Raw genomic sequence first — 27,499 nt, 5'->3', positions numbered from 1 at the left:
CATTTCATCTTCTAAGACTCATTCTAAGCTAAGCTTTACAGGAGGAGTCAAGATATTGCTCTTTCTTGTTTCACAGGCAACTCGACTGTAATCTTGGGCTGCTTTGTACATCTCTCCCATTGTCCCGTGAACGCTAGAGAATGTTAGAGTCTGGATTTTATGTGTTATGGTAGTCATGGCGCCTGATACAGAGCTGGCATTCAATATATGTTTACTGAAGGAGAGAGGGAGGGAGGGAAGAATTGGAAGGAAGGAGGAAAGGAAGTTTTGCCCAAATGCACTGGAATGGAATACACGACATTCTGATTCCATCTCGTCTAAAGTTTAGTCTATGTTTTTTTTTTAATGAATTACTTATTTATTTACTTATTTACTTACTGACTGATCCATCTACGTATCTACCTACCTACCTACCTACCTATCTTGCTGAGGAAGAGTTGCCCTGAGCTAACATCTGTTGCCTATCTTCCTCTATCTTGTATGTAGGACGCCGCCACAGCATGGCTGACGAGTGGTGTAGGTCTGCACCTGGGATCTGAACCCGTGAACCAGGAGTGCGCCAAACCCAACCACTACAACACAGGGCCAGCCCCTAGTCTATGTTATTTTTTTAAATCAAATTAAATGTAAAAAAATATTTATTGAATGACTTTTATACATGATACATTAGTCTAATTAGTTGTAAACAATGCTTAATTCTCAGAGAAATCCTTAGCAAAGAAATGTAACATGATATAAAGGAACAAAACATCGGCTCTGCTACTTGGTGTCTGTATGATCTTGAGGTATAGAGCCCCCAAAACCCACTTCTTGACTATACATTATACGCAATGTTCTAGTGGACAACAGAGAAGTAGCCACCTTACAGATGAAGAAAGTTACTTTTTCAGAATCGAATCGAACCAATAAAAACTGGATTATCCATCAGTGGGAGGCAATTGTGAACTGAAATACTTAAAACTATTATCAAGGTGACCAAGCTATAATCTTAGACGGGGGAAAACAGCATAAACAAATATATAATGCCAAGTAGAGACAAACAATATGGAGGTAATGATGTACAGATATGATAACATGACAGGAAAATTTTCTTGGGTATTCTAAGTGAATACCCAAGCTTTCTGCTTTATACATCAGCTCCTTGTAAGTTTGGAAAGTGTTAGTCAGTGCCTCTGTCTTTGTGTACTGACAAAGATGAATATATGACCAGAGGGTTGAAGAACAGTCTCTGAACTGTGGTCATTTCACCAGGGCTGACATGCTGTGCGACCTTGCCTGGCCGCCAGTTGGCCTGCCCCAATCAGATCTCACTGCAGCCCCCCTCATGTTAAAACAAACGTTTTAGGCCAATGTCAGCACAGGGAGTCCTTTCATCAGGATGACAACACAAGGCCAAGTGCATTCCATTCACGACCAGACATGGACTCAGAATGAAATGTAACTGACACAACCCGGGCTCCTAAGTGACCTTCAGATGCCAGTGTCAGTCAAATGATTCTAAAGAAAAATTAAGCTTGGGTTATACTGCCATATTCATCTGGAATGTATTACTAAATGAAGACACAGACTAGAGATTATTTTTTTTTTTCACAACTTAGGAGCCAACTCTGTGGTGGCTGACAGAAGTGCTTGAAGCAGGAGAAAGAACTAAGAATGGTGCCCACAAATCCTAGAAGTCTGTGACGCCACAATCAACATTTCCAATGCTAAAATGCAAGTTCACTTCTGCTTCATTGAAGCATGTTCTTGTCTAGAGTAGAATATTGGAAAAGGTCTGGGTGAACTAATCTCTCATTCAACTCGCAATGAGCATTCGATCCAATGAGTCTGGAATACCATAGAAAGAAGGTTTATGGCCCTGAGTTTGCACCTGTAATGTCACATGGCTGGAATGACTCTTATCCATGTGGCAATCTGATATACTACAGCATGACATGCCTAAAAAGAACTGAATAAAAGCTAAGGTGTTGTTGCCATTGTGAAGACTCATATCCCTAGAGGTACACACCGTGCTGATGAAACCAAGCATACTCAGTTTTCACCAGGCTTATAAAGAGTACTGTTGTTTAGGACAAGATTCTGCCACTAGACATGAAGGATTCCCCTTTAATTTCAATGACTGCATCCAAAAAGTTATCTCCTTGACAAACAACTATAAGCTTTCCTGCCAATATTTTTTGTTTTATTTTTTCATTTTTCCTTTGCCCTAGCATCACAGTTTCCTGGTTTAAATTGACCAGAAACAATTCTTCTAGAAGATCTAACACCTAAAGTGTTAGGTTAGATTCAAATCAACTACTGCAACATTTTCTGATGTTTAATATTCAAACATACATATTCAGTTCTATGAAGCTTAAATATTAAAAATAGACAGCTTACTTGAATACTTTGTGACTATCATCTAATTCAAGATATTTTTAGTTTTGCGTGGAATTTTTAATGTTTGCAATAAAGCAAAATTTTAAGACCTTAACAAAGCTCCTTTGAGAGGAAAAGCAGTGGGTAAAAGTATCTTATGTGTCTTTCAGTTTAGAACCTATGGGAGCCTTCTGCTGTGTACCCAAGTCAAATAACTTTGAGACAACACAGACTGAAACCTGAAGGGCAGTGTGGTTTGAGAGCGTCTCCACTGTTAAACCCACGCTAACCTCTACTGACACCATCTATGAAAGACTGTATTACCACTCAGAAAATATTATCAGTGACATGTCAACATAAAGATTTACATTTAATTGATTACTGAGAAAAGGGAGTATTGTTTTCATGCAAGACACAGATTTCAAAAACATAAGATAGTTTTTGGTCTACTTTTCTAGAGACTAAGAAAAAAATATAAAAGTAAAATTTCCTGTCTTTAAATATCTTATTTCAAATTGAGCCAAAGATAACCAAGTTGAAATAGCATCATTTGAAAAGATGAAGGGATTAAGAAACAATGACACAACTAAGTGGATAAAGAAAGAAAGTGTTTCTCCGTAGAAGTATTCCAGCTGATAAAGAAGAAATGATGGAATTAGCATAGCATTATTTTGCAAATTTCTAACAATAATGACTAGGCAAAGATCATTAGTGCCCACTAACATCGTGAAGAGACAACCAGATATTATATACTTCTTGATAGAATATACAACAGCATCTATGAAGTACTCTTCTGTCACTCAGATTAAGTCTCTAGATCAAACTAACAGTTTACAGGAACCACAGGGGACAGAATAACATAATAAATAAAAACTTGGCAATGCAATGACCAAAATCTAAAATGTGGGGAACTCCACAGGACAAGTGACTTGGTTTCTTCAAAAGATTAGTTACAAACTAAAAAAAAAATGAAGGGTAGATACTTCTAGATTAAAAGACACCTGAGAGACACATCAAAGGTAATGCATGAAATTGGTTTGGATCCTCATTCAAACTAACTGTAAACAAATGGATGAATTAGTGAGTATATGAACAGAGAAATTAGAACTACATATCTGATGACATTGAGAAATTACTGTAAATGTTTTTAAATGCATAATAATGGCACTGGAGTCATGCTTGAAAAAGTATCTCTATTTTTTAGCATTGTACTAACATTTTTAACATATGAATTACAAAATGGCTGAGATTTGCTTCATAATAATCTAGTTGGTGGAGGGAGGGTGCTTCAGAGGAAACAAGAGTGAGTTGATGGTTTTGTGGCTGGGTATTGGGTACATGGGATTCACTATGGCATTCTAAATTTTTATATGTTTGAAATTTTGCACAATAAAATCCTGAAAAATTTAAAAGTTGGAAAAAAAAGTAATGGAGAAGACTTACCCTGCTGGATATCCTTCATTTCTAAATGCAAACTAGATATCAAGATTCCCACAGTTTGAGATCGTTTTCCATCCAATAACTTGATGATCTGGAATTTAAAAATAAAATTAATGCAAACTCAAATGACCATGCAATCTTTCAGAAACATACCAAAAACATTAAGATTTTCAGATACTTTGATTGATGAACTAAACTGCTGCTACAGTCACTCTATTTTAACAATACTTTCATTTGAAAGTAACTTATCCACAACAATAGATATTTTAGAAAATAAAGGAAAAACACTACCCCAAATTCCACCACAGTCTAACATAAGCACTAAAATCTTTATAATATTTTACTCTGATGTTTTATTCAAACATGTCTTAAGTTGTAATTGCAACATATGTGCAATTTTATATCCAGCTTTTCCACTTATCATTGGCATCTTTCCATGTTGCTACTTCCTAAGTCACTGCATAGCCTCCAACCTTCTTGGCTGCATCATCCACTGAGCGGTTTAGGGGAAAGATCATTGTGATCTCGACTCAGCTGTTTACCAGTAATACAGCCTTGGAAAAATGACTTAACCTCTGGGAATTCAACTGCTTCATCATGAAGCAGGGCTGACTGTACTCAGTTTGTAAATTTATCCTAAAAATTAAACAACGTAATCTATGTAAAGCACCTAATATAGTTCCTGAATAGAGTATTTAAATAAAATTTCCCTGTTTTGGAGAGTTAGGTTGCTTCATATTTGTGCTTTTATTAATAGAAACAATACAATAATTTGTACATGAAGCTTTAATTATAAATTGTTTAAAATTGTTCTTTTATAGTAATACATATGTATATCAAAATGTTTCCAATCTTTTTAGAAACTCCAATTACCTCATCGCCAATTATTTCAATCTTCAGGAGTATTCCACGGAGGGCTTTTGGTAGTTTTGTGTTTCTTTAAACCTAGTAAGCCAAATCAGTTCCTAATAACATATCACACAGTGGCCACTAAAGGGAAAATATTCTTTTCTTTCATGTGGCATGGCTTCAAAGATCAACAGGAAATGCACACAAAACCACCAAATCTTATGTTTTTTAAAGCACTTTGCTGGGTAAAAAACAAACTAAACAATTACGTTTCCCCTTCCACTTAGGTATTTATAAATTTACCAATATATGGTGAAGACAAGACTAAATAGTAACAAACATCTAAATTTATATTGGTACTAAACTAGCTGAGTTTCTTGCCGGTTGAACAATAAGGAATAATATGAGTTTATTCCAACCAAGACCGCCTAATTGTCCAAATTATCTAATTACCTATCTATTGATCGATCCTGAATCAATTATTGCCAGCCCTTTACCTTTCATTGCCCTGCTCATAATGGATACTTTTTATAACCATTAGACCTAAAATACAGCAAATACTAAGCTTGCATCAAGATAAAAGAGAAATCTGATTTTTCAGTCTAATATGTTTAATAATTTTAACATTACCTTGAAGAAAAATTCTTGGGGTATAGAGAATTTCAGGAGTTTTAAAAAGAAATGAAGAAGGTACTTAGTATTTTTATTCGTTTTTTATATGAAAGCAAAAGCAGAAGAGAAAGATATTACTCTAATATCTTTTTTTGAAATGCAATTTCCAGCTTTTTCTTAGATACAGAACACAAATTTAAAGTGAAATGATTTTTAAAAGTCCAATACAAAATTAAGGTAACCCACATAATTTTTATGTAAATATTTAGCTATGCATTCATTTATTCAACATATTTCTGCTGTGCCTCTGTTGTGTGCCTGGTACTGCTCTGGACTCTGAGGATGCAGAGGTGACGGAGACAGATCAAGCCCTTGCCCTCAAGAAGTTTGCAGAGCTTAGTGATTTTAAAAAATCACGTTGGAAAAATTGCTAAAAAGAACCAAAAAAAGTAAATAAAATCATCACCTGAACTAACTGCAAAGCAAATTCAAAAGAAGAAAGGCTTTGGGAACTGACTAGATTTATTCTTAAATGTCCAGGATAGTGACTGTTACAACCTTGATACAATCTGATACAGCCTTGGCCATGGCATATACATTGATGTCAAGGAGACAGGCATAGGAATCAAATTTATGACAAGATCACAACTGAGTAGCAAAAATGTCTTCAAACAAACATTCACCAAATTATCCAGTTAGGGTTTTGAAAACCATGGGTAACATATTCTACCTACAGGTAAGAAAAGGTTGAACTGCAGGTTTTTCTAATAGCTTATTAAAAGAAAGCAAGAGAGCAACCACAAGAGAACTGAGAGAGAGAGAGAGGGATTGAGACTGAGATTGTCTGTCATTGGGAAAAACAAGCAAATCCATCCCCATTTCATTGTTTGACCAGGCTGAACTGTAGAAAGGATGTTACCACCATCCTTGCAATTTTGTTCCTGCAAAAGATGTCCACCACCCTTGCAAGTTTGTCTAATGACATGGCATGGCAGGTATTTGGAAAGAGTGTGTTACCTTTAGCTGGACTAAAACCTTAAGAGTTTTCTGAAATGCAGTGCTGCCTCCTGAAAAAGGGTAGGCAGTGGTAAAGTCAAGGTATTTGTATTCTCTTCCCTATTTATGGCAAATTCTCTACTTCTGACTAGATCCTTAAAAATATACTTCTAAGTTTCCATGTAGTCTCTCTTCAATTGTGAAATACCAGGTTTTTCAAAACCAGCTAAAATGGTAGGAATACAATGAACAATGACTGGATATACGTCCTAAGTTTCTTTCTTTCTTTTTTTTTTTTATGGATTGGAAGGCTTTTTTTTTTTTTTTACTGTAGTGAAAAAAAAAAAAAGAACATGAAATCTACCCTCAACAAATTTTTAAATGTACAGCATTGTCAACTAGATGCACACTGTCGTACAGCAAATCTCTAGAATTTTTTCATCCTACATGGTGGAAACTCTAGACCCATTGAACAGCTACTCCCCATTTCCTTCTCCCCCAGCCTCTGGCAACTTTCTGACTCTATGACTTTGACTATTTTAGACACCTCATATAAATGGAATCATATACTATTTGTCCTTCTGTGATTGTCTGATTTCACTTAGCATAATGTCCTCAAGGCTCATCCATGTTGTAGCATGTGACAGAACTTCCCTCTTAAGGCTGAGTAAATATTCCAGGTTGTGCGTGTGTTTCACATTGTTTATATCCATTTATCTGTCAGTGGACATTTAGGTTATTTCCACTTCTTAGCTATTGAATATAACGCTGCATTGAACATGGGAGTGCAAATATCTCTTTGAGATCCTGTTTTCAATACATTTGGATAAATACCAGGAAATAGGATTGCTGGATCATGTGGTAGTTCTGTTTTCAATTTTTTGAGGAACCTCCATACTGTTTTTTGTAGTGGCTGCACCATTTTACATTCCCATTAACAATGCACAAGGCTTCCAATTTCTCCACATCTTCCCCAATGCTTGCTGGGTTTTTTTTTTTTTTTTTTTTTTGATAACAGTCATCTTAACAGGTGTGAAGGGACACCTCATTGTGGTTTTGATTTGCATTTCCCTGATGATTAATGATGTTGAGCATCATTTCACCTACCTGTTGGCCATTTGTATGTCTTCTTTGGATAAACGTCTATTCAAGTCCTTTGGCCATTTTTTAATCAGGTTTTTATTTCACTGAGTTGTAGGAGTTCCTTATATATTTTGGGATACTAACCTTTTATCAGATATTTGGTTTGCAAATATTTTCTCTCATACCATAGGTTGCCTTTCCACTCTGTTGGTTGTTTCCTTTGCTATGCAGAAGCTTTTTAGTTTGATGTAGCCACACTTGTCTATTTTTGCTTTTGTTGCCTGTGTTTTGGTGTCACAACCTGGAAATAACTTCCAAGATCAATGTTATAAAGCTCTCCCCCCCAAGTTTTCTTCTAGGAATTTTATAGTTTCAGATCTTATGTCTTTAATCCATTTTGAGTTGATTTTTGCTTTTGCCATAAGATAAGGGCCCAATTTCAGTCTTTTGCATACGGATATCCAGTTTTCCCAACACTATTTGTTGCAGAGACCATCGTTTCCCCATTTTGTAGTCTTGGCATTCTTGTTGAAGATCACTTGACCATATACACGTGAATTTATTTCTGGGCTCTCTATTCTGTTCCATTCATCCATGTGTCTGTCTTTATACCAGTACCATACTGTTTTGAATATTGGAACTTGTAATATGTTTTGAAGTTAGGAAGTGGAGGAAAATATCAAACAAATTACAAGCAAAAAATAAGAAGTAAAGACAGGGTAAAAAAACGAAGAGTAAAATAAACACATTGGACTAATAAACAGACCAAGTGAGAGTTCAGTTGGCTAAAAAGTCTGGTCCAAGGGGCTGGGGCCCGGTGGCGCAAGCAGTAAAGTGCGCACGCTCCACTGCGGTGGCCCGGGGTTTGCCAGTTCGGATCCCGTTCGCTGACATGCCTCTTGGCAAGCCATGCTGTGGCGGTGTCCATATAAATGAAGGAAGATGGGCATGGATGTTAGCCCACAGCCAGTCTTCCTCAGCAAAAAAAAAAAGAGGAGGATTGGCAGATGTTAGCTCAGGGCTGACCTTCCTCACAAAAAAAAAATTGTCCGGTCCAGGACTTCAGTATATATTCAGATCTTTCCGAAATTGGTTAGAGACGGGGGCCGAGCAGGATGTGAGTAGACAGTGTCAGGGGCAGGAAAAAGGAGGAAAAAGGAAATTTGAGGACCAAACTGGCGAAAAAGGAAGAGAATTGCTCTGTGGGCTCTCAGGTCATATTTTATGCTTCTGCCCAAGTCTTGGCCAGCCTGGTCATGGGAGCACAAACTGGAATAAACAAGGGTTCCTTCGTTGAACACATTTGTTAAATGACTCCCATTTCCCAGGTATTGAGCTCAGAATTGACGATATATAAAGTTCTGCCTTTGGAGAATTGAGTTCACAGAAATACTTGTTCTGTTATTTTTTTTTTCTATTTTCTTTTTGTGAATTTATTATTTTTAATTACAAAAGCAATAAATGCTATTGTAATAAGAAAATATACACTATACAAAATGCCAAAAAGTAAAAAGGTGAAATACTCTCTCATTCCCCAATTCTACCACCCAGTTATCATCATTAGAAATGGGGGGTTGTCTCCTTTCAGACAGAAACACGTGTACATGCCTACATGTGTGTAGGGTTTTACCTTTATAAAAATGGCAAGCAGTACATTTTATTCCGCAAGTTTTTTTTCCCATTCTGCATCATGTTTTTTTCTTTCATAAATACATTGTTGTTATCTTCTATGTCAGCATAGGCAGAGCCACTTCTAAGTATGACACACAATTTAAGTATTCCTCTATTGATGAACATTCAGGAATGTTCCAAATTTTGTCAATTATTAACAATGCTGCAATGAACAACCATGAAGATACATCCTTAGTCAATTGAGCATATATTTCTGTAGGACAGATTTATAGAAGTTGTTCAAACAATATGTACATTTTAAATTTTGATAAATATCGCCAAATTGTTTCTAACATGTGCTATCAGTTTACATTCCTGCCTTGTATTTGAGAATGACTGTTATCCTGTTCCCTCACCCACTGTGGGTATTATCAATTTATAAGATAGTGGCCAATATAAGTAAAAGTCTTTTTCACTATTCTGCATTTTTAATGATTTAATAGTAAGGTTACATGTCTGGTTATTGGTCATATGCTGTTGTGAATTGACTTTGCATCCTTTTTCTATGTTTTCCAATTACTAGATTAGGCCGGTACAGTGCAAAGCAATGTAAATAAGGACAACGCTGAACAGCAAGAAGAAAGATTTACACAGAGATTGCTGTGGATAAAGGGGCATTTTCTAACAGAAGTAGAGGGAAGAGAACTACCTTTTACTGCACCCCTACTAAGTGCTAGGTATTGTGCTCCTCTGCACATGAGTCAATCCAAATGGACAGTTGTGAATTGGGGGCAGTGAGCACCACAATATCGTAAACTTTTATTCTTTTAGTGGCCCCCTGGGGACTTCTAGAGTGATAACAATACTTCATGCTCAGGAGTCCTGTAAGGTAAGTGTAGTCACTTCACTGCTAGAGCAATAAAGCAATGGGCACAGAAACAGAAGAACACTTTGTTCTGCTACCCCAATTCTCCTTTTTGATATTTATGATCCAATCTCACAACTCCTTATCCAGATATACACCTATTATCTGAGGCTTTTACCTTCATAGCAGGGTAGCTAGGAAGAAATCGTGAAGGAAGGAAAAAGACAAGGATGAAGAAAACTGATGGAGAGAAGGAACAGGAAAAGAAAGGGAGAGAAAGATTTAGAACACGACAAAAGATTTTTCTTAAAAAGATGCTCAATTAGCTATCAACCAATAATTATTACATTGTTTTTAAAATAATTTTGTAGAATCATGGTGAAGTTTCACATAAGCAGATCCAATGTATGTAAAACTTTCTATCAACTGAAAATCCCCCTTGTCTTTCTTTTATTGCATTATATGCATTTTTTGAAGTTAATTTCTAAACAGATAAAGTAAACTTCAAACATTCCTCTCTGAAGAGAAAGAACATATGACAAGAAGATAAATTAATATTGGGTATTTATTCTCCCTAATCCACTAGCTTCTCTAATATATCCTGGGCTTGAAAGAAATTAAACTCAGTCACCTATACCTGCCATATATGCATTACTGAACAGTGTGGACTTGTGATCATAATGATTATTTGGAAAATTTTTAGAATCCTAAGTTCCCTGAGATTGTCAGATATTTAATAGTCTGCCCTTTTTATAGTAGGAAATTTAACACATTCTTTAAAAATAACCTAAGGATTTTAGATACAAAAGTTATACCAAACCATTTTTTTTTTTTTAGATTGTCAAATTTTCTCAAATGGGTTCGTATACATTATTTTTTTATTTTTTTTAATTGATGTTTTAATGGTTTCTAACATTGTGAAATTTTGGGTTGTACATTTTTGTTTGTCCATCACCATATATATGACTCCCTTCACCCCTTGTGCCCACCCCCCACCCCCACTGCCCCTGGTAACCACAGTCTAGTTTTCTCTGTCCATGTGTTGGTTTATATTCCACATATGAGTGAGATCATACAGTGTTTGTCTTTCTCTTTCTGGCTTATTTCCCTTAACATAATACGCTCCAGGCCCATCCATGTTGTTGCAAATGGGACGATTTTGTCTTTTTTATGGCTGAGTAGTATTCCATTGTATATATATACCACATTTTCTTAATCCAATCGTCACTCGAGGGACACTTAGGTTGCTTCCACTTCTTGGCTATGGTGAATAATGCTGCAATGAACATAGGGGTGCATAAGCCTCTTTGGATTGTTGATTTCAGGTTCGTTGGATAGACTCCCAGTAGTGGGATGGCTGGATCATAGGGCATCTCTATTTTTAATTCTTTGAGGAATCTCCATACCGTTTTCCATAGAGGCTGCACCAATTTGCATTCCCACTAGCTGTGTATGAGGGTTCCTGTTTCTCCACATCCTCTCCAACATTTGTTGTTTTTTTGTCTTGGTGATTATAGCCATTCTAACGGGCATGAGGTGGTATCTTAGTGTTGTTTTGATTTGCGTTTCCCTGATGATTAGCGATGTTGAGCATCTTTTCATGTGCCTATTGGCCATCTGTATATCTTCTTTGGAGAAGTGTCTCTTCATTTCCTCTGCCCATTTTTTGATCGGGTTGATCAAACCATTTTTTTAATCCAAAAACTTAATTAATTCAGCACCATCCCATTCTTTAAGCATTCTGGTTGTTATTATCCTGTGCTATTTTAACAATTTTTTAAAGTCATCTGGCCCAAGTTGAAGGTTCCCAGCAATACAACAATTTAACTAGAAATACAATAAAACTAAGAACTATAGCCACAAACACAATGGTTCTTCTCTCTTGCTTTTAGCTTTAGCAGGCTGAACTGTCATGGCCCCTTGGCCAGCTATGGAAAGTGATTGGCATTATAGTCTGGTGACTAGTTGTTAAAAGTCAGGAGACTAGCCTTCTATTTCTAGGCCTGCTCTGACTCATCATCACATCAACGCTGAAGCGCAGTCAGTCCAATTCACTAACAATCACAATATGCCAACTCCTATGTTGGTGTACCGCAAGGGCTATAAAGACTAAAAAAAAAAAAATATGTGTATATATATATGTATATACACATATACATCTTTGTTCAACTGGAGTTCAAAGACTAGTTTAAAAGAGAAACATAAAAGAAAGTCTAATACAAGGGAGCTATTTACAGGGATCAGTTAACATAAAAAGTTTCTAATTGTTCTTAGGTGTACGATCCCTAAAAAATTGCCAAGACTCATTGAAAATGAGTGTTTTGAAAGCAAGGGCTGTTTGGGGCACAGTCTTTCTCTGGGTCACCTGAAAGCATTTCCAAAAGTGTTATATTAAGTGCCTTTTTCCTGAAACAAAAGTCCAGGTCTCACCTTCAGAAAACCTCTCCGTGAAGGATAGTTGAGAGATGATAAGCTCTGCAGACTATGAACCCCAAATGATACTGTAACTCAAGCTCTGGTTTATCCATATAGAAAGGGCTCTTCCTCTTCTGCATGGCCACCAGGGTGAAGGTTCTTCCAGGCATTAAGACCAGCCAGCAGCAGGGCCTTTCACACTGTAGAAGACCTTGAGGCCAGTCCACCACACTTGCATGTTGGATATTGGTGGGATTCCTGACTTTCCTAGTCCGTAGTTTCATAATGTGAATGTCAAATTAATAGTTTTCCATGTTTATGTGGAGCCAGTAGGCAGAATTATGCCTTGAAGCTCACAAAGTGACTTCCTCCCATGTGGGTTTTTGGAAAAAGTACCCACTTCAGGATTTTCAAGAAAGATATTCCAGAAAACGTTTATGAGAGAGTATGAGTACTTTGCTCATCCAATGCATACTCTGGTTGAAGTGGATTTTACAATCACTTAACCCTTAGCATTGAAGAAACCTTCAAATGTTGCCTAACTTATCCTTCTGCCTTCAGTTTGGCCCAGAAGCCCAGATAATTAAGGATGAATCTTACTTTAGAAGAAAGTTTACACTTTAAGAAATTATTAAGGTTACATTCATACAATGCACACATATTTATAGCCAGTTTCTATCATTAAAAAATAAAATACAGTCTTACCTCAGCTAATGGTAAACACAACCTAAACTTTTCATCCTATCCATATTCTGTGACTATTCCCAATACCCAGTTTTCATTCTTCTTTGTCCTCCTGTGCTTATTACTTGATTTGTTATAATCCTTAAAATCATTTTCTAGTATTAAGTATCTTTTGGCACTGGAGCATTCTGTTTTATGTCTGACTCAAATTCTTTATCCTTCCACGTCAAAGTGTCTGTTTCTGCTCCCAGGGAAGGGAGACAATAGCCGGTTTCACCATCTTCTATACAAAGCTCCTTCATAAACCTCAAGACCATTATTTTTTTTTAAATAAGAGATGCTTTATATCAAGTCCTAAAAATTCAGTTTTTGAGAAACATTAGCAAGCCCTCAGGTTATCTTGGTCCTATCTGGAGTCAGCTGAACTTGGCAGTACACAGCCTTCTCCTAGGTATAATTACAGTCTGGAGGAGAATGCAATTTGTGCAGCATTCCACTGACCTACAAGCTGACCTTGTGCAGGGGCAAATTCACAGGTTGAGTTAAACCCTATTAGACGTGCCTAGTTTAAGGCAAAGCCTTTCCAGACCCCCACTGCATGCGAGGATTATGGCATGTCACACATGCGTACTATTCCATGGCCTAGGGACCTCTCCTAATGCCTTCCAGCGGGGGGAAGGCAGGCCCACATCCCACACTGTCTAAACCTGCACCTTGAGTCAGAGCATCCAAATTATTATTATTTCTTACATATGTGAATTTTTAGAAAAACTTGTTTCTTTGAATAAGAATTAAGACAGAAATGAGAAGACAGATTTGCTACACTGGAAAAAGCACACCCTGACTACTCAGCTAGAAAAGTCTTGCCAGACAGACTGAGAAAGAATTCCTGCCAGGTCCAGTGGGATTTTCACCTCTACGTAAAGTCCATATATATCTTCAGCTTTCTGCCTAAGCTTGGCAGATGCGGCCAGAAGTAAAAATAAAAATAAATGGTCTGAATAGACCATGAATGCTGGAAGCATGCTCAGCCAAGTGAGTTTGGCACAGCTACAAAATTAAGAGAATCCTAAAAGACTTCTTCTTCCAGGGAGCCTTCCTTGTCTCAAAATGAAGACAATCTCTATACCCCGCCTTTGTTAGATACTAAAAACATTCCAATCTATACCAGATCAGGTAGGTATTCTGTTCTTTGGCTTAGTCCTCACATTTGAACTTTGTCAGTTTCAGTCACAGGATTTTCACCTCCAGTGAAGCTGGTTTTATCACAGAGCCTGGAGAACAGGTACCATGTCTAATTAAACAGAACCACATGTGTTATTACCAATGAACATCTCCTGGGCACTTCAGGCAAATAAGTGCACATGAAAATTGCTGACTTTCTTGTCCGAATCACCCTCCCCCTTCCAACAAAATAAATAAATGAAGGAGCCACATATAGGGGTAGATAATTACTTTCGTGACAATGATACATATCAAATATCCGTGTGCAGGACATTTTCGACTACATAGAACAAATGAGTGCATGGTTTGCCTCCCTCAGGGAGATTGAACAACACAGTGCAGAATACACAGAAAGTAGATAACCTGACTCTCCAAAGCAAAAATCTAAAAAACACTATTTTATTTTTGTGGCTTCAGACTGATGGTATCTTTTGCTTATGTTTCATATCAACACTTACCAAATGACACTACTTGGCAAAACTACAGACATTAAGAGGCTGGCACAAAGCACATGTGCTACTGATGACAAGTCAGTTTGTCTTATTAACAGTAATCCTTTGCATTTCTAAGTCACTGGCTTCCAAAGGGATCAAGGTGCTTTCATAATGACTGCTGCATTTATCTCGAAGATATTCTTGTGGACTAGGTTGGAAGACAGGTAGAATCCTATGTTAGAGAGGTAGAAATTGATGCACCTATCCTAAGGGCTACAAGCTCTGATGACTGAGTTAATAATTTACTCTAGATACCTTTAAATCATAAATATAAATTAATATGGGGTTGAAACTTCAGCTGGATTAGAGAGCAGTATCTTCTGGGGATGAGATACGGCATAACAGGGAACCCCTAGGTTTAATTTTTACTCTGATTTAACTGTCACCCATTGACATATGCCCCAAATTGAAATTGATTTTATAAGTAATAGAAATCTAATTTGGAAAATAGAGTGAGATTTCCCAGTGGAAATTCCAAAAAGTGACACTAGATGATACAAGGCCATGAGGCATGGTAGCCCATGGCTGCAGGCCTTACATTAAAAAAACAAACTAAAAAAAGTCATGGGAAGAAGCAACTGACATAATCCTACTTCACAGCCGTGGCTATTCTTGTGCCCTCCCTGCCATTTCTAGTGTGGCAGGACTGGAGATGCGACAGGTAAGCAACTACCCCTCCCAGCCAGCGCCAGGAGTGCAGGCCAGCTGGAGGGGAATGGCGGGCCCAGAGCTGGCAGTCATCTTGCTCTCTCCTCAGGGACAGTGAGTGCTTCCTTGGAAACGAGCAATCGTTTCTTGGCAGGTGCCCAGGAACATAAATGCTGACTCAGGTTCCTTGTTCCCTTCGTCTCCCCCGCTCCACCCCATCACTCTTTGGCAACACACCCAGAGAAGCTGGTTCACTGGCTCTATGGTGCCATATCACGAAATGTCACCTGACTTGGTACAAATAAGCTCTCGCTGGTGACAGCCAGCGTGGCGGGGTATGCCTCTGGGTAGTGGCCTCCATCAACTGGCCTGATAATGCCATTAAAATAAGCTTTCCACACGCAGCCTGATTGTCTGTCCCACTGAATGTTTCAAGGAACACGGAGCTTCACTGTTCTGTCAAACTGTTAGGTCTGAATCTCTTCCATGGCCTTATTTTTGGGGACACACAAAATTGCTCAGATGAAGTTTACTTTAAGGATTAGGCTCTTCACCAAGAAATGTGAAAAGGCAAATTGTCATCCTATCCTGCGTCTGAGAACATATTTGGCATCCCATCCCCTTACTGATGAGACAGAAAAACCCTTTTATTGATTTTCAGGCTAGTGAATTCTGTTCAGAAAGCAAATGGAGAGAAGGCCACAGCAGGTGAAGGCTGTGGCTGGGCAGGGGGTGGAAGGTACCATGGGATGGAGGATGGCAGGGATGTGGGCAGGAGATAATTCAGATGGTTTTGGAGTTTTTGTACCATGTACACAACAAACTCCAAAACAAAATCACATGCATTTTCCCATTGATCAGCGAGTTAGGAGAAAATGACCAAGAGACATCAGCGCGTTCCTCGCCCTGTCTTCAGACGGGACCACAGCTACTGTCACACAAAGGTACAGACGATAAACGTCATCCCACTATTTCTTAGAGATCAAGGCCCCTTAAAGAGCACTTGCCTGTAATGAACATGAAACATCTGTAGAACCACTGACAACTAATCTGGTGAGAAGCAACTGGATAGAGGGGTACATGGCAGAAGGAAGCTGAAAAAGAAAACAGAAGACTATGAAAAGATCCAACTTCTGGTAAACAAATAAAAAAAGCAGAACACAGGCACAACAGTCCAAGACTCTGCCTTTCAAACTGATGGTGTGAATGCTAAGCTATGGTGGTCAGAAGGTGAGAGGAAATTGGGACTCTCTTTGGGTTAGATGTTAATAACATCAGGATAACCCAGAAAAATTCAATTCCATATCCTTAGGTGCCCAACAACCATCATGGCTCAACTCTCCCAAGGCCAAGAACTTATTCCATATATGTAATTCAACCTTTAACAGCAGGGTGAAGAATTTATTTTTTTCTCCGTTTTAGGAGGAAGGAGAGTACAGTGGCTTACCACTCAAAATATACCAAAGGCATGACGCCACAGGACCTTTGAGTCATGTTTTACTGGTTTTTTGTTTTAAATTCTATATTACAATCTCACTTTAAATTCCTGTCCCAACAAACCATCTGCATGGGTATCAAAGACTGGAAGAGTAAATGTTCCTTCTCTTCCCCTTCTCACCCTACTGGACCTAGCATTGAGGACAAAACAGAAAGCTTTCTCTCAATTACTCCTAAACTGCATGGGAAACATCTGCATTCTACATCCCTCTAGATACTGTAGGCAAAGCCCTTAGAGAAGTTTGGTGGAGGCACTGGAAAGCTGTATATAGTATAAGGCAATTAAGAACTTATGGGATATCCTATAGAAGTTTAGTGTACACGTGAATTACCAGGGACCTCATTAAAAATGTAGATTCTCTATAATCACCAAGACAAAAAACAACAAATGTTGGAGAGGATGTGGAGAAACAGGAACCCTCATACACAGCTGGTGGGAATGCAAACTGGTGCAGCCTCTATGGAAAACGGTATGGAGATTCCTCAAAGAATTGAAAATAGAGATGCCCTATGATCCAGTCATCCCACTACTGGGAGTCTATCCAACGAACCTGAAATCAACAATCCAAAGAGGCTTATGCACCCCTATGTTCATTGCAGCATTATTCACCATAGCCAAGAAGTGGAAGCAACCTAAGTGTCCCTCGAGTGACGATTGGATTAAGAAAATGTGGTATATATATACAATGGAATACTACTCAGCCATAAAAAAGACAAAATCGTCCCATTTGCAACAACATGGATGGGCCTGGAGCGTATTATGTTAAGGGAAATAAGCCAGAAAGAGAAAGACAAACACTGTATGATCTCACTCATATGTGGAATATAAACCAACACATGGACAGAGAAAACTAGACTGTGGTTACCAGGGGCAGTGGGGGTGGGGGGTGGGCACAAGGGGTGAAGGGAGTCATATATATGGTGATGGACAAACAAAAATGTACAACCCAAAATTTCACAATGTTAGACCACTAAAACATCAATAAAAAAAAAAAATGTAGATTCTCATTCACCAGGAATGAGACGGGACCTGCTTTCGATGAAATCGCATTCCCCCGAAAAAAGATATATTGAAGTCCTAAACTCCAGTACCTTAGAATGTAACCTTATTTGGAAATGGAATCATTGCAGATGTAATTAATAAAGATGAGGTCATACTGAAGTCAGGTGGGCCCCCAACTCAATATGACTGGTGTCCTTCTAAGAAGATGGCCACGTGAAGATACAGACACACAGGGAGAATGCCAAGTGATGATGAAGGCAGAGACCAGAGTTATGCAGTCACATGTCAAGGAATGCAAAGATTGTCAGCAAACCATCAGAAGACAGGAAGAGGCGAACGAGTCCCCTACCAGTCTCAGAGGGAACATGGCTCTGCCAATACCTTGATCTCAGACTTCTAGTCTCCAGAACTGTGATACAATAATTTTTTGTTGTTTTTAGTCACCCAGTTTGTTGAAGCAACCCTTGGAAACTAATACAAGGCCTGAGATTTTTAAATTTCTAATAAGCTACCAGGTGATGCTTACACTGCTGGTCCATGGACCACACTTTGAGTAGCCAGGTGACCGCAAATGAATGTATTATTTTGTTCACTATCCCTGGCACTTAAGCACAGTGCCTAACGTTTATGTATGTACGTTTATATAATCCCCGATTCTCAGAGTTTTTTTGGCTAACTAGCTGGAAATGTGCTCTTTTCTCTATCAATCTCCACGGAGTCCTCTCTTAAAGCTATGTGCTCAGTCAAGGAGGACAGCTTTCTCATATAAGGCCAGTCCCAGGTACACAGATATCCGGACTGCCCTCCTAACAATTCTAAATAACAAAGTTTGTAAGACCGTTGGACTTGCTCTCTTATCCATATAATCTCCCATTTAATATTAAGACATTGAACCCAGTCTCATATATATTCCTGGTGGCTCAAATAGGGATTTTTCTCTCCAAAATTTAGAGTGTTAGGCTTTTGAACAGAACACATGCTAATAATTACTCCAAGCTGGTTAGAGATAATGGGCAACAGAAAAGTTATTATCTTCAATGTCATCGTATGTCTTTGATATGATAATCATTGCATTCAAGATATCAGAAATGATGGATGGCCTTTGATTTCGATTTGTACCATGATGCAAATTACCTGGCTCTTTCTCACTCCTGCTTGGAAGGTGAAGAGCTAGTGACAGTGGGCACTCCTAGCTTCAGGGCCTCAAGCCACTAGACAACAAAATCTGTGACAAAACTCAAAGAGAAACACTTCCTTCTCTAAAGATACCTAAGGCTATGTTACTTTTTCCTTTTATGGACATATTTCACCTAGAACAACCTTGCAGATAGCCTTAATTTGCAGCTATTAACATACACTATTGTGTATGTGGTAACATTCACTATTTACAACCTAAGTCATTCTACGTTGTTAACTTTCTAGGTAACAACAGTTGACATAAGTACCACATTGTTTCTATTAGGCTCACTGAGTTCCTTCCTTAAACATAAAATGATGATTCCAGGAAATGTTAGTAAGAATGAAAAGATGAAAGAGTATCGTATACGTATTTTAAAAACTGTTACAAGATTCTGTTAGGGCTTAATGGTGTATAACCCAGCACATTTCCCCTGTAATTAGTTTTTATCATCCTCCTCACTCTCACAGCACATCTAGCATGGAAAGCAAGCACACATTATACTCTATCCTCAGTCATCCATGTAAATGGAATAACACAGTGATCCAAAATATTTACTCACCATCATCCATGAAGAGTGAGCCCCTACATCCATCCTGACAAGAATCATGAATACATGTACCCTGAAGTTTTCTCATACGGACAAGTCACTTTCTAATAGTACAAAAAACACACAACAGGTGATTTGCCCAGAGTCACCCAGGTGTCTGACTACTAGCCCTGTGTCCTTTCCCTTGAAATACATCTCATTCTAGCAAAGATGTATATGCTTCACCGTTCATGTTGCAACAAGGCAGTAGCCTCTTATAGGTGAAAATCAGACCAATTTTGAGCTTTAGGGTAGCAGAGTAAAGGCCTTTTCACTTTCTTTTCTCCTATAAAATCAACTCAAAGTTATGAGACTGAGGATCAGAAACACGAAATCTATCTTCAGTGAAACTAATAGATACCTTTAATTTCAAAAAAGAAAATGTGAAGGCAGAAGTGGTTGGAGGAGTGGTAAATTCCATGGCAGAGTGACAGAAGGACAAACCTAACTGTCCGCAGAGGAAGGGAGAACCTAGGCCATGCACAAATTAGAGGCTCATGCACTGGAGAGCCAAGGATGGGATAGGGAGCTAAAAATAAAGGGATTATTTAAAAGTTAGCATACAGTGCAATTAGGTACCAGATATATAATCCTACCTATTGTGATCAGGAAGTATAGTTTCTAGAGAAATTCACCTAGACAGACTTGGGACTCACAGACCTCAGGCATAGCAGAGGGTGGGACTGAGGTCTTGTACTGGAATGGAGTAATTTTCAAAATCCCACAACCTTCCTTGGCTTCTCTCTCAGAATGCTAGCAGTCAGGCTGACACCCTACTCCGCAGCCCCCAGTCAGGTGCCTGGAGAAATTCCACCTGCAAAAACGGATCAGTCTAAGAGCAAAGACAAACAGACTCTGTCATTTGGGGGCCCCCCCAAATGAAACGGCTGGTCTGCAACTGTTTACCCCACTATGAGACCCACTGCTGGGCAAACCTAGTCCATTTACACTGAGCTCCCACCCAGGTTTATCATGCTTCAATCTTATATATAAAACAGCAGCCATGGATCACCAACCATTTGAAGAAATCCTCTAACATGAAATACAGAGGTTAAAACCAAGAAATATGAAAAAGGAATTTGGAAGAAGGAACAGGAGGAAAGCAGGAAGCCAAAGAAAAAGTAAAGAAAGTATAATTTATAAACTCAGAAGGTTAATTGTATTCTTTCAAAAAAAAAAGTAAAATGAGTTGTTATACATTAAAATATAATTCTGAAATACAAAAATATTTTTCTACCAAAATAAGAAGTCCATCGTAACTGTCTAAAATTGTAAAAGTAACAGATAGCAGAATACATACCAGAGAGGCAAGGGCACTGAAAACCGGTGCCTCTGGGGAGCAAGGTGGAGAGGGATGGGATCAACAGGAAATTCTTTTTTTCACTTTAAGATGCCGTGAAATATCATACAAAAGAGTAGCACATGTACATTTATGTACAGTTGAAAGGATGGCAAAAATAAACCGTGTACTCACATTCCCCTTAAGAAATTGAGAATTACCAATACCTTTGAAGGCTCTCTATCTTCCTCCACAATTTTCCTCCAAAAGAACTATTCTTCTGAATTTTATGTTTATTATTCCTTTGCTTTTGTGAAAAAAAAAGTTTTGCCACAAATGTATGATTCCATAAACTTCTTTGGTTTTTCGTGTTTTTGAATTTCAGACTAATGGAATCATTCTTTTGTGACTTTTTTCACTGAACATCACATTTAAGCGTCATCAATGGGGATGCACACAGCTGCAGCCGACTCTTTTTCAAAGCTGTGTAGTATTCTATGATGTGACTCTACCTCAGTCCATTCATTCACTCTAATGATGGATATGGCTGTCATTTTCAGATTTTTGCAACTATAAACAAGCTTTTAGAGACATTCTCATGTGAGTCTCCTGGTACAAATGTGCAAAAATTTGAGATGGTATACATGTTCATATGAACTAGAGAGAACTAAATTGTTTTCCAAGTATATAGAACTGATCTTCCCATTAGCAGCAATGAGAGTTCCTACTGCTCCACATGCTCTCAATATTTCACAGGGTTCTACTTTTTAATTTTTGCCAACCTGGTGGGTCTAAAATGCTATCTCTGCATTTCCTAGTTGCTGACTTGATCATCTTTTCACGTTTTTGACCATTCATTCTATGACAAGCCTGTTCGTATCTTTTGCCCATCTTTCTATTTGATGGTGAGCATTTTATTACTGACTAGTAAGAATTCTACATATATTTTGGAATTCTTCTTCAATTATATATGTTACAAAGGTCTTCTCCAAGCTTGTAGCTTATCTTTCTAATACTCTTTGTGACATCTTTTGATGAGCAAGAGTTTTTTATTTTAATGTAACATTATTTTAATGTACACACCTTTTATTTGTTTTATGCTTTTTGTGTCTTTTCCACGTGAAGTTAAAAGATATGCTCCTATATTCTTTTTTAAAAAGAATTACTTTTTCCTTTCTCACTCACGTGCTCAATAGATCTAGAATTGATTTTTATTCACGACGTAAGGGAAGGATCTATTTTCTTTCCTTTTAGCCATATATATTCAATTTTAAAAATATTTTTAATAGTCCATTTTACCAACTGATCTTAGACACCATATTTGTCATATATTATTTTCCATAAATGCACAAATCTGCTTCCGAACCCTCAATTCTTTCCATTGATCTTTGTTTCTTCTGTGCCAATTACTGCCATACTATAGCTATCTTACTACCTATTATTTTATTTTCCTTGATATAAGGTAGAATAAGTATCCTCCCTTGTTTTTCTTTTCCAGAGTTTATTTTTCTGAATTTTGTATTATTATTCCCTTATCTTTTTAAATAGTTTTGCCACAAATGTCTGATTCCATAAAATTCTTTGGCCTTTCATGGTTTTGAACTTCAGATCAATAGCATCATTATTTTGTGACTTACTCTTTTCTCTGTTTTTTGGTGAGGAAGATTGGCCCTGAGCTAACATCTGTGCCAATCTCCCTCTGTTTTGTATGTGGGACGCCACCACAGCAGGGCTTGATGAGCGGTGTGTAGGTCCACGTCCGAGATCCAAACCCACGAATCCTGGGCCACCAAAGAGGAACTTGTGAACTTAACCACGACACCACAGACTGGCCCCCTGCTTTGTTCATTAAACATCATATTTAAGGTGGTTTTTGTAAGGTTACTTTTGAATCTTTGCTCTTTCATACAAAATTTTAGAATAAGATTGTCAAATTCCAAATAACGCTATTTAGATTTTGATTGGAATTACTTTGATACTAGAAATCAATTCGGGGTTAACTGACACATCTTTATAATATTGGTTTTTCCTATTCATAAAGAGAATACGTCTCTCCTTTCATTTAGGTCTACTTTAATGCTTTCAATATAATAATTTTTATACATTGCTGGATTCAGTTTGCTAATACTGTTTAGGATCTTCACATCTGTATGAGAGAAATTGCTCTAATTTTTCTCTTACTTCCTGTCCTTGCCTGGTAGTGCTATCAAGACTATATATTAGCTTTGAGTATAACAGTATTCTATTCTCTAAAGCATTTCACATAAGAACCAAATGTTTGGTATAATAAAAGCCTTCTGGGCCTGGTATTTGCTTTGTGGGAAGATTTTAAACTACTGATCCAATATCCTTAATATTTACAGAACATTCAGGTGTTCTATTTCTTCTTGACTGTTTTGGTAACATTTTTCTAGGAAGTTGTTTATTTCATGTTATTTTTGTCTATTGGCAAAAGTTTGCTCCTAGTATTCTCTTATCTCATACATCTTTCTTGCATCTGTAGTTACATTCACTTGTACTTTCCGAAGACTTTTATTTATGTTTATTTTGCTGAATCTTGCCGAAAATTTGTGAATTTTTTGTTTTCAAAGAACTTTTGACTTTATTGATCTCCTGTATTGTATTTATTTTTATTTATTTGTTTTTTGTGAGGAAGATCAGCCCTGAGCTAACATCTGCCAATCCTCCTTTTTTTGCTGAGGAAGACTGGCCCTGGGCTAACATCCATGCCCATCTTCCTCCACTTTATATAGGACACCGCCACAGTATGGCCTGACAGGCGGTGTATCAGTGCGCGCCCGGGATCCGAACTGGCGAACTCTGGGCTGCCGCAGCGGAGTGCGCGCACTTAACCACTTGTGCCACCTAGCCCGCCCCAACTGCATTGTATTTAAAAATATTTTTAAAAAATTTCCATTCTCATCTTTTAGAATGAATTAGGTTGAACCATATGAAATTGTAAATATTTGATCACATTTGACCTGCAAAAATGGCTTTTCTTGTCATTCAACCTAATATTTCTTTCTAATTTCTTTGGTTTGTTTTTCCTTTTCCAGCTATTAATTTTGAAAGCTTAATTTATTTTTGACCTATCTTTTTCTTTTCTAATATAAACACTCATGATCATACATTTTAGCTACATCCTACGAGTCTTGATAACCAGTATTTTTATTTTTGAGTCATACGTGTTTTCTGAGTCCCATTACAATTTCTTTCTTGACCCATTAGTTATTTACTGGTGTGAATGTAAATTTAAAAAGACAAGGAGGTTTTTGTTATCGGCATGTTTAAGTTGTCTGTTATTGATACATGATTTATAACAATTTCATTTTGTTCAGAGGACGTGGTCTGTATGAAAAATTGCTTGAAATTTGTTGAGATTTGCAGGACCTTTGCTTTTTCTTAAGTCTTTTGATACTGCTTGACTTTAAAATTATATCCATGTATTATGTTGACAAAAATCAATAAAGTATAATAGTTAATTCAGTCTATTTCATTGTTAATATAGAAATCAACCTAAAATATCATACTTTAAGAGTTTCATCATCACCTAAGTCAGCAATTCTAGACATGTTTATATTTATTTATAGTCTATCATGTTCTAAAAGGATTTAAGGAGGCCACCTTATGTTGCCTGCCATTAGCTGGCATACTTAAAATTGTACCACAAACACAGATTACCATGAAAGTCAAATAAAAATAGTACTAGAAAATGGAGACAAATTTTATCAGCTTTTTGTTCTATTGCATGGTTTTCTCTTGGCACACGACGAGGACATTCATCTCTGAGCATCTAGCTTAAATTCATTTGCTTTAATTATACAGTTGTGTCCCAGTGAGACACTCACAACAAAATGGTAGGGTAAAACGGACGTCAAGTAGCCCTCCTGGGGCCCAGGAGCAATCACTGAATGAGAAATGAGGCCTCTGGTTGGAATCCAACCTTTTGTTCTCCTTCAGGGGTGACATTAGAGGGTTTTTCATTATTCTTATTCCTGTTGATGATGGTGGCGATAATATGGGGGCAGCAGCAAACATGTATGTGTTAGGCACAAAGCTTAACATTTCACATAGATTATTTTAATCCTCACAATCACCGTCTGAAGCAGGTACTACTATTATTTTCACTTTACAGGTGAGGGAACTATACAGAAGAGCCTAAGAAAGATGAAGGGAATTGCCCCATGGATAAAGTGATGACTCAGAAAGAAAAAGGCAGGCCTTTGTGGTTTCCAGAAACCGCTGTTGAAGCACTACACTACCACCTTCCATACTTAGACAAATTGTGACTCGGTGCTCTGGGTGTGCTGGAGGAAAGAGCTGGTCAGAAACCTGGAGTTCAGGCCTCTACTTTTGCCTTGTCACGGGCTTCCTGGTGGTTTTGAGGCAAATAGCAAGACTTAACTGATAGGCAAACTCCCTTGCTGGTCCTTGAGTCCTATCTCTTTCTCCATGTGCCTTCAGTTTCAGAGGTTCATCCCTTCCCTTGGTGCCAATGGAATGGCTGTGTCCTCCAGGGCTGAATTGTTTAGATATCTCCACATCCCAACAGTTTATGTAACACACAACAAAAACATCGCATGGCCCCATTTCTCCAATGTCTTACTAAATCATTCTAAACATCATATGCTTTAGGCATTTTGCTGCTACATTCTGAATCACAGTCTTCTCTAAGTAACCATCTCAATGTCTCATTTTTTCCATTAGTAAGACGATTATAGTACAGAGTGAACTATTTATAACGAGCCCCAGCTCAAGCAATGTGGCTTTCAGTTGGCTTCATTTTAAATAAATCTTTCTTTGCTAATTAATGTACCTTATCCCAGTAAGTAACATTTATGTTCCTGAATTGGAATGGAAGAAGAGAACCACACCCAGAGTGGAGGATCCAAAATCTTCAGAATCAATATGAACGCAATAACCATCTGACAGCAAAGTTTAAAAGTAAGTTTTTGTGCTTGTTGTAAACTAAGGAAGTTGTACAAGAGAGTAAAAAGTGATGTGATAATTAGGTCATGAATTAACCCCCTGGTACTCGAAGCTCTATACTATTTTTAAAGACCCCCTTCTCAGCTCCTAGGATATTTTGCACATGCAAAATGCCTAATGTGACTAATAAGGTACCTAGCATAAAAGTTAATTAATGAAAATGAAAACACTAAAACTTGGATTATTTAGTAACCAGGGTCTGGAGCCAGATCCCAATTAAACCACTCTTGTGGTGAAGGAAGGGATCAAAATGCCCAATAGGTTCCATCTGGCTGCTTCTGTGGGTCAATCTAGAGCCTTATGTCCTTTTCAAATTAGCCTTTCCACCCCCTCTCCCTTCCATTGCAATGAGGAGCTAAGGGCAGTCCCCCTCAGCTGTCCTGGGGAACTCCCAGGCTCTCCCACTCACACGTAAGGGGCTTGGCAGCTAAGGGATCCAGCTGGAAGCAAGTATGATTCACTAGCTCTTCCTAGCCCAATCCCTTTTGTCATTCATTCCACTGGAGGGGCCCCTAACTCTCCAATCCCATTTGTACCCCACTGAGGAGATCTGATAATTGTCCTGGCAGAGCTATGGCTTTTCCTAACTTCTGGCAGGGGCCTCGCTGACCCATAACATGGCTCCACACATGATTTCTTCTCATACTGTCTGTAAATTGACCATGGCTAACCTTGCCGCCCTAATCAGATCAATCAGAATAACATTTCTTTAGCTGCTGCACGTTGGCAGCCTCCTGGGCTGAGGCGTGCCTCAGAGTCAGGCTCAGATACTGAAGGTGATTTTTGAGTTTCCAGTGGTCTCAGGTTTCCTTTGCTTTTATCACAGTTGGTGAGCTTTGTAAGGCCCGTGTTTACAGCCATGCAAATTAGCCTCAGCTGGAGAGAAATCAGGTCAGGCCTAAAGGAAATCAAGCTCTGGGCCAAAGGTGTTTTATCAAAAACTGAAAGTGTGGCCATAGTCCTAGGGTCAAGCCAGACTGTCCTAGGAAACACATGGACAGCTTTGTCTGGTGTAACCTGAACTCTTGGCTTGGCCTCTGGACCCTGGAAGCCCTACTGAGAGATGGAGGGGAGGATGGTGAAGGGCCACACCAGCCAGTGGGGGCTGGCCAGCTAGACCAATGGCTGCTGCTGCCAAATGCATTTTTTGTTAAGTAGAGACAAGTATGAGAAGGGATACATTGCATCTTCAAGGAAAGAAACATTGTGGCTGTGAGGTTGGTTTACAGTATATCCCATATTACTCATTGACTAAGCAAGGTCCAAACTCATGGTTTCATTCTACTCACTTGTACATACTCAGTTTTAAAATGTATGTCTGAAGGTGTCCACAAACAGATATAATCTGATATTTTGCATCTGGAAAGCATCTTTAAAAACATCCATTCCAAATGCCATGACAGCTATAGAAACTGAGACCAGAGCGGTTACGTGACTGAACACACAATAACAGCTAACTAGTTACTTTCAAGACAAGATCTCTGGCGCCTTTCCATTGCCGTTTTTCCCATCATATTTCCAGTCCTTCAATACCCGGTATGTAAAGAAACCTGGTTTCTTTAAAAATAATTCTCCAATACATTTATGTCTCTTAAGATTGGGGGTTGTTAAATTCTAACAATTATTCCCTGAGCTCCCACATACCTATGACTCAAAGAACATGGTGCTGATGGTTTCAGGCAGCTT

The 27,499-nt window shown here is 38.2% G+C and overlaps 1 protein-coding gene across 3 annotated transcripts in view; it reads right to left on the bottom strand.

Annotated features, from left to right (window-relative positions):
* The window catches only part of FMN1 (formin 1), a 365,920-nt gene that overhangs the window by 154,095 nt on the left and 184,326 nt on the right, over positions 1 to 27,499 (bottom strand). For all 3 annotated transcript variants that reach the window (XM_058541158.1, XM_058541159.1, XM_058541160.1), the window contains one exon: positions 3,802 to 3,889. In XM_058541158.1, coding sequence (XP_058397141.1) covers positions 3,802 to 3,889 — 88 coding nt within the window. The remainder of the gene's footprint in view (positions 1 to 3,801; positions 3,890 to 27,499) is intronic.

Source organism: Diceros bicornis, chromosome 5 (assembly GCF_020826845.1).
Source record: "Diceros bicornis minor isolate mBicDic1 chromosome 5, mDicBic1.mat.cur, whole genome shotgun sequence".
Classification (NCBI taxonomy): Eukaryota; Metazoa; Chordata; class Mammalia; order Perissodactyla; family Rhinocerotidae; genus Diceros; species Diceros bicornis.
Note: the sequence above shows the minus strand (reverse complement) of the source record. Positions and strands in the feature narration are given on the sequence as shown.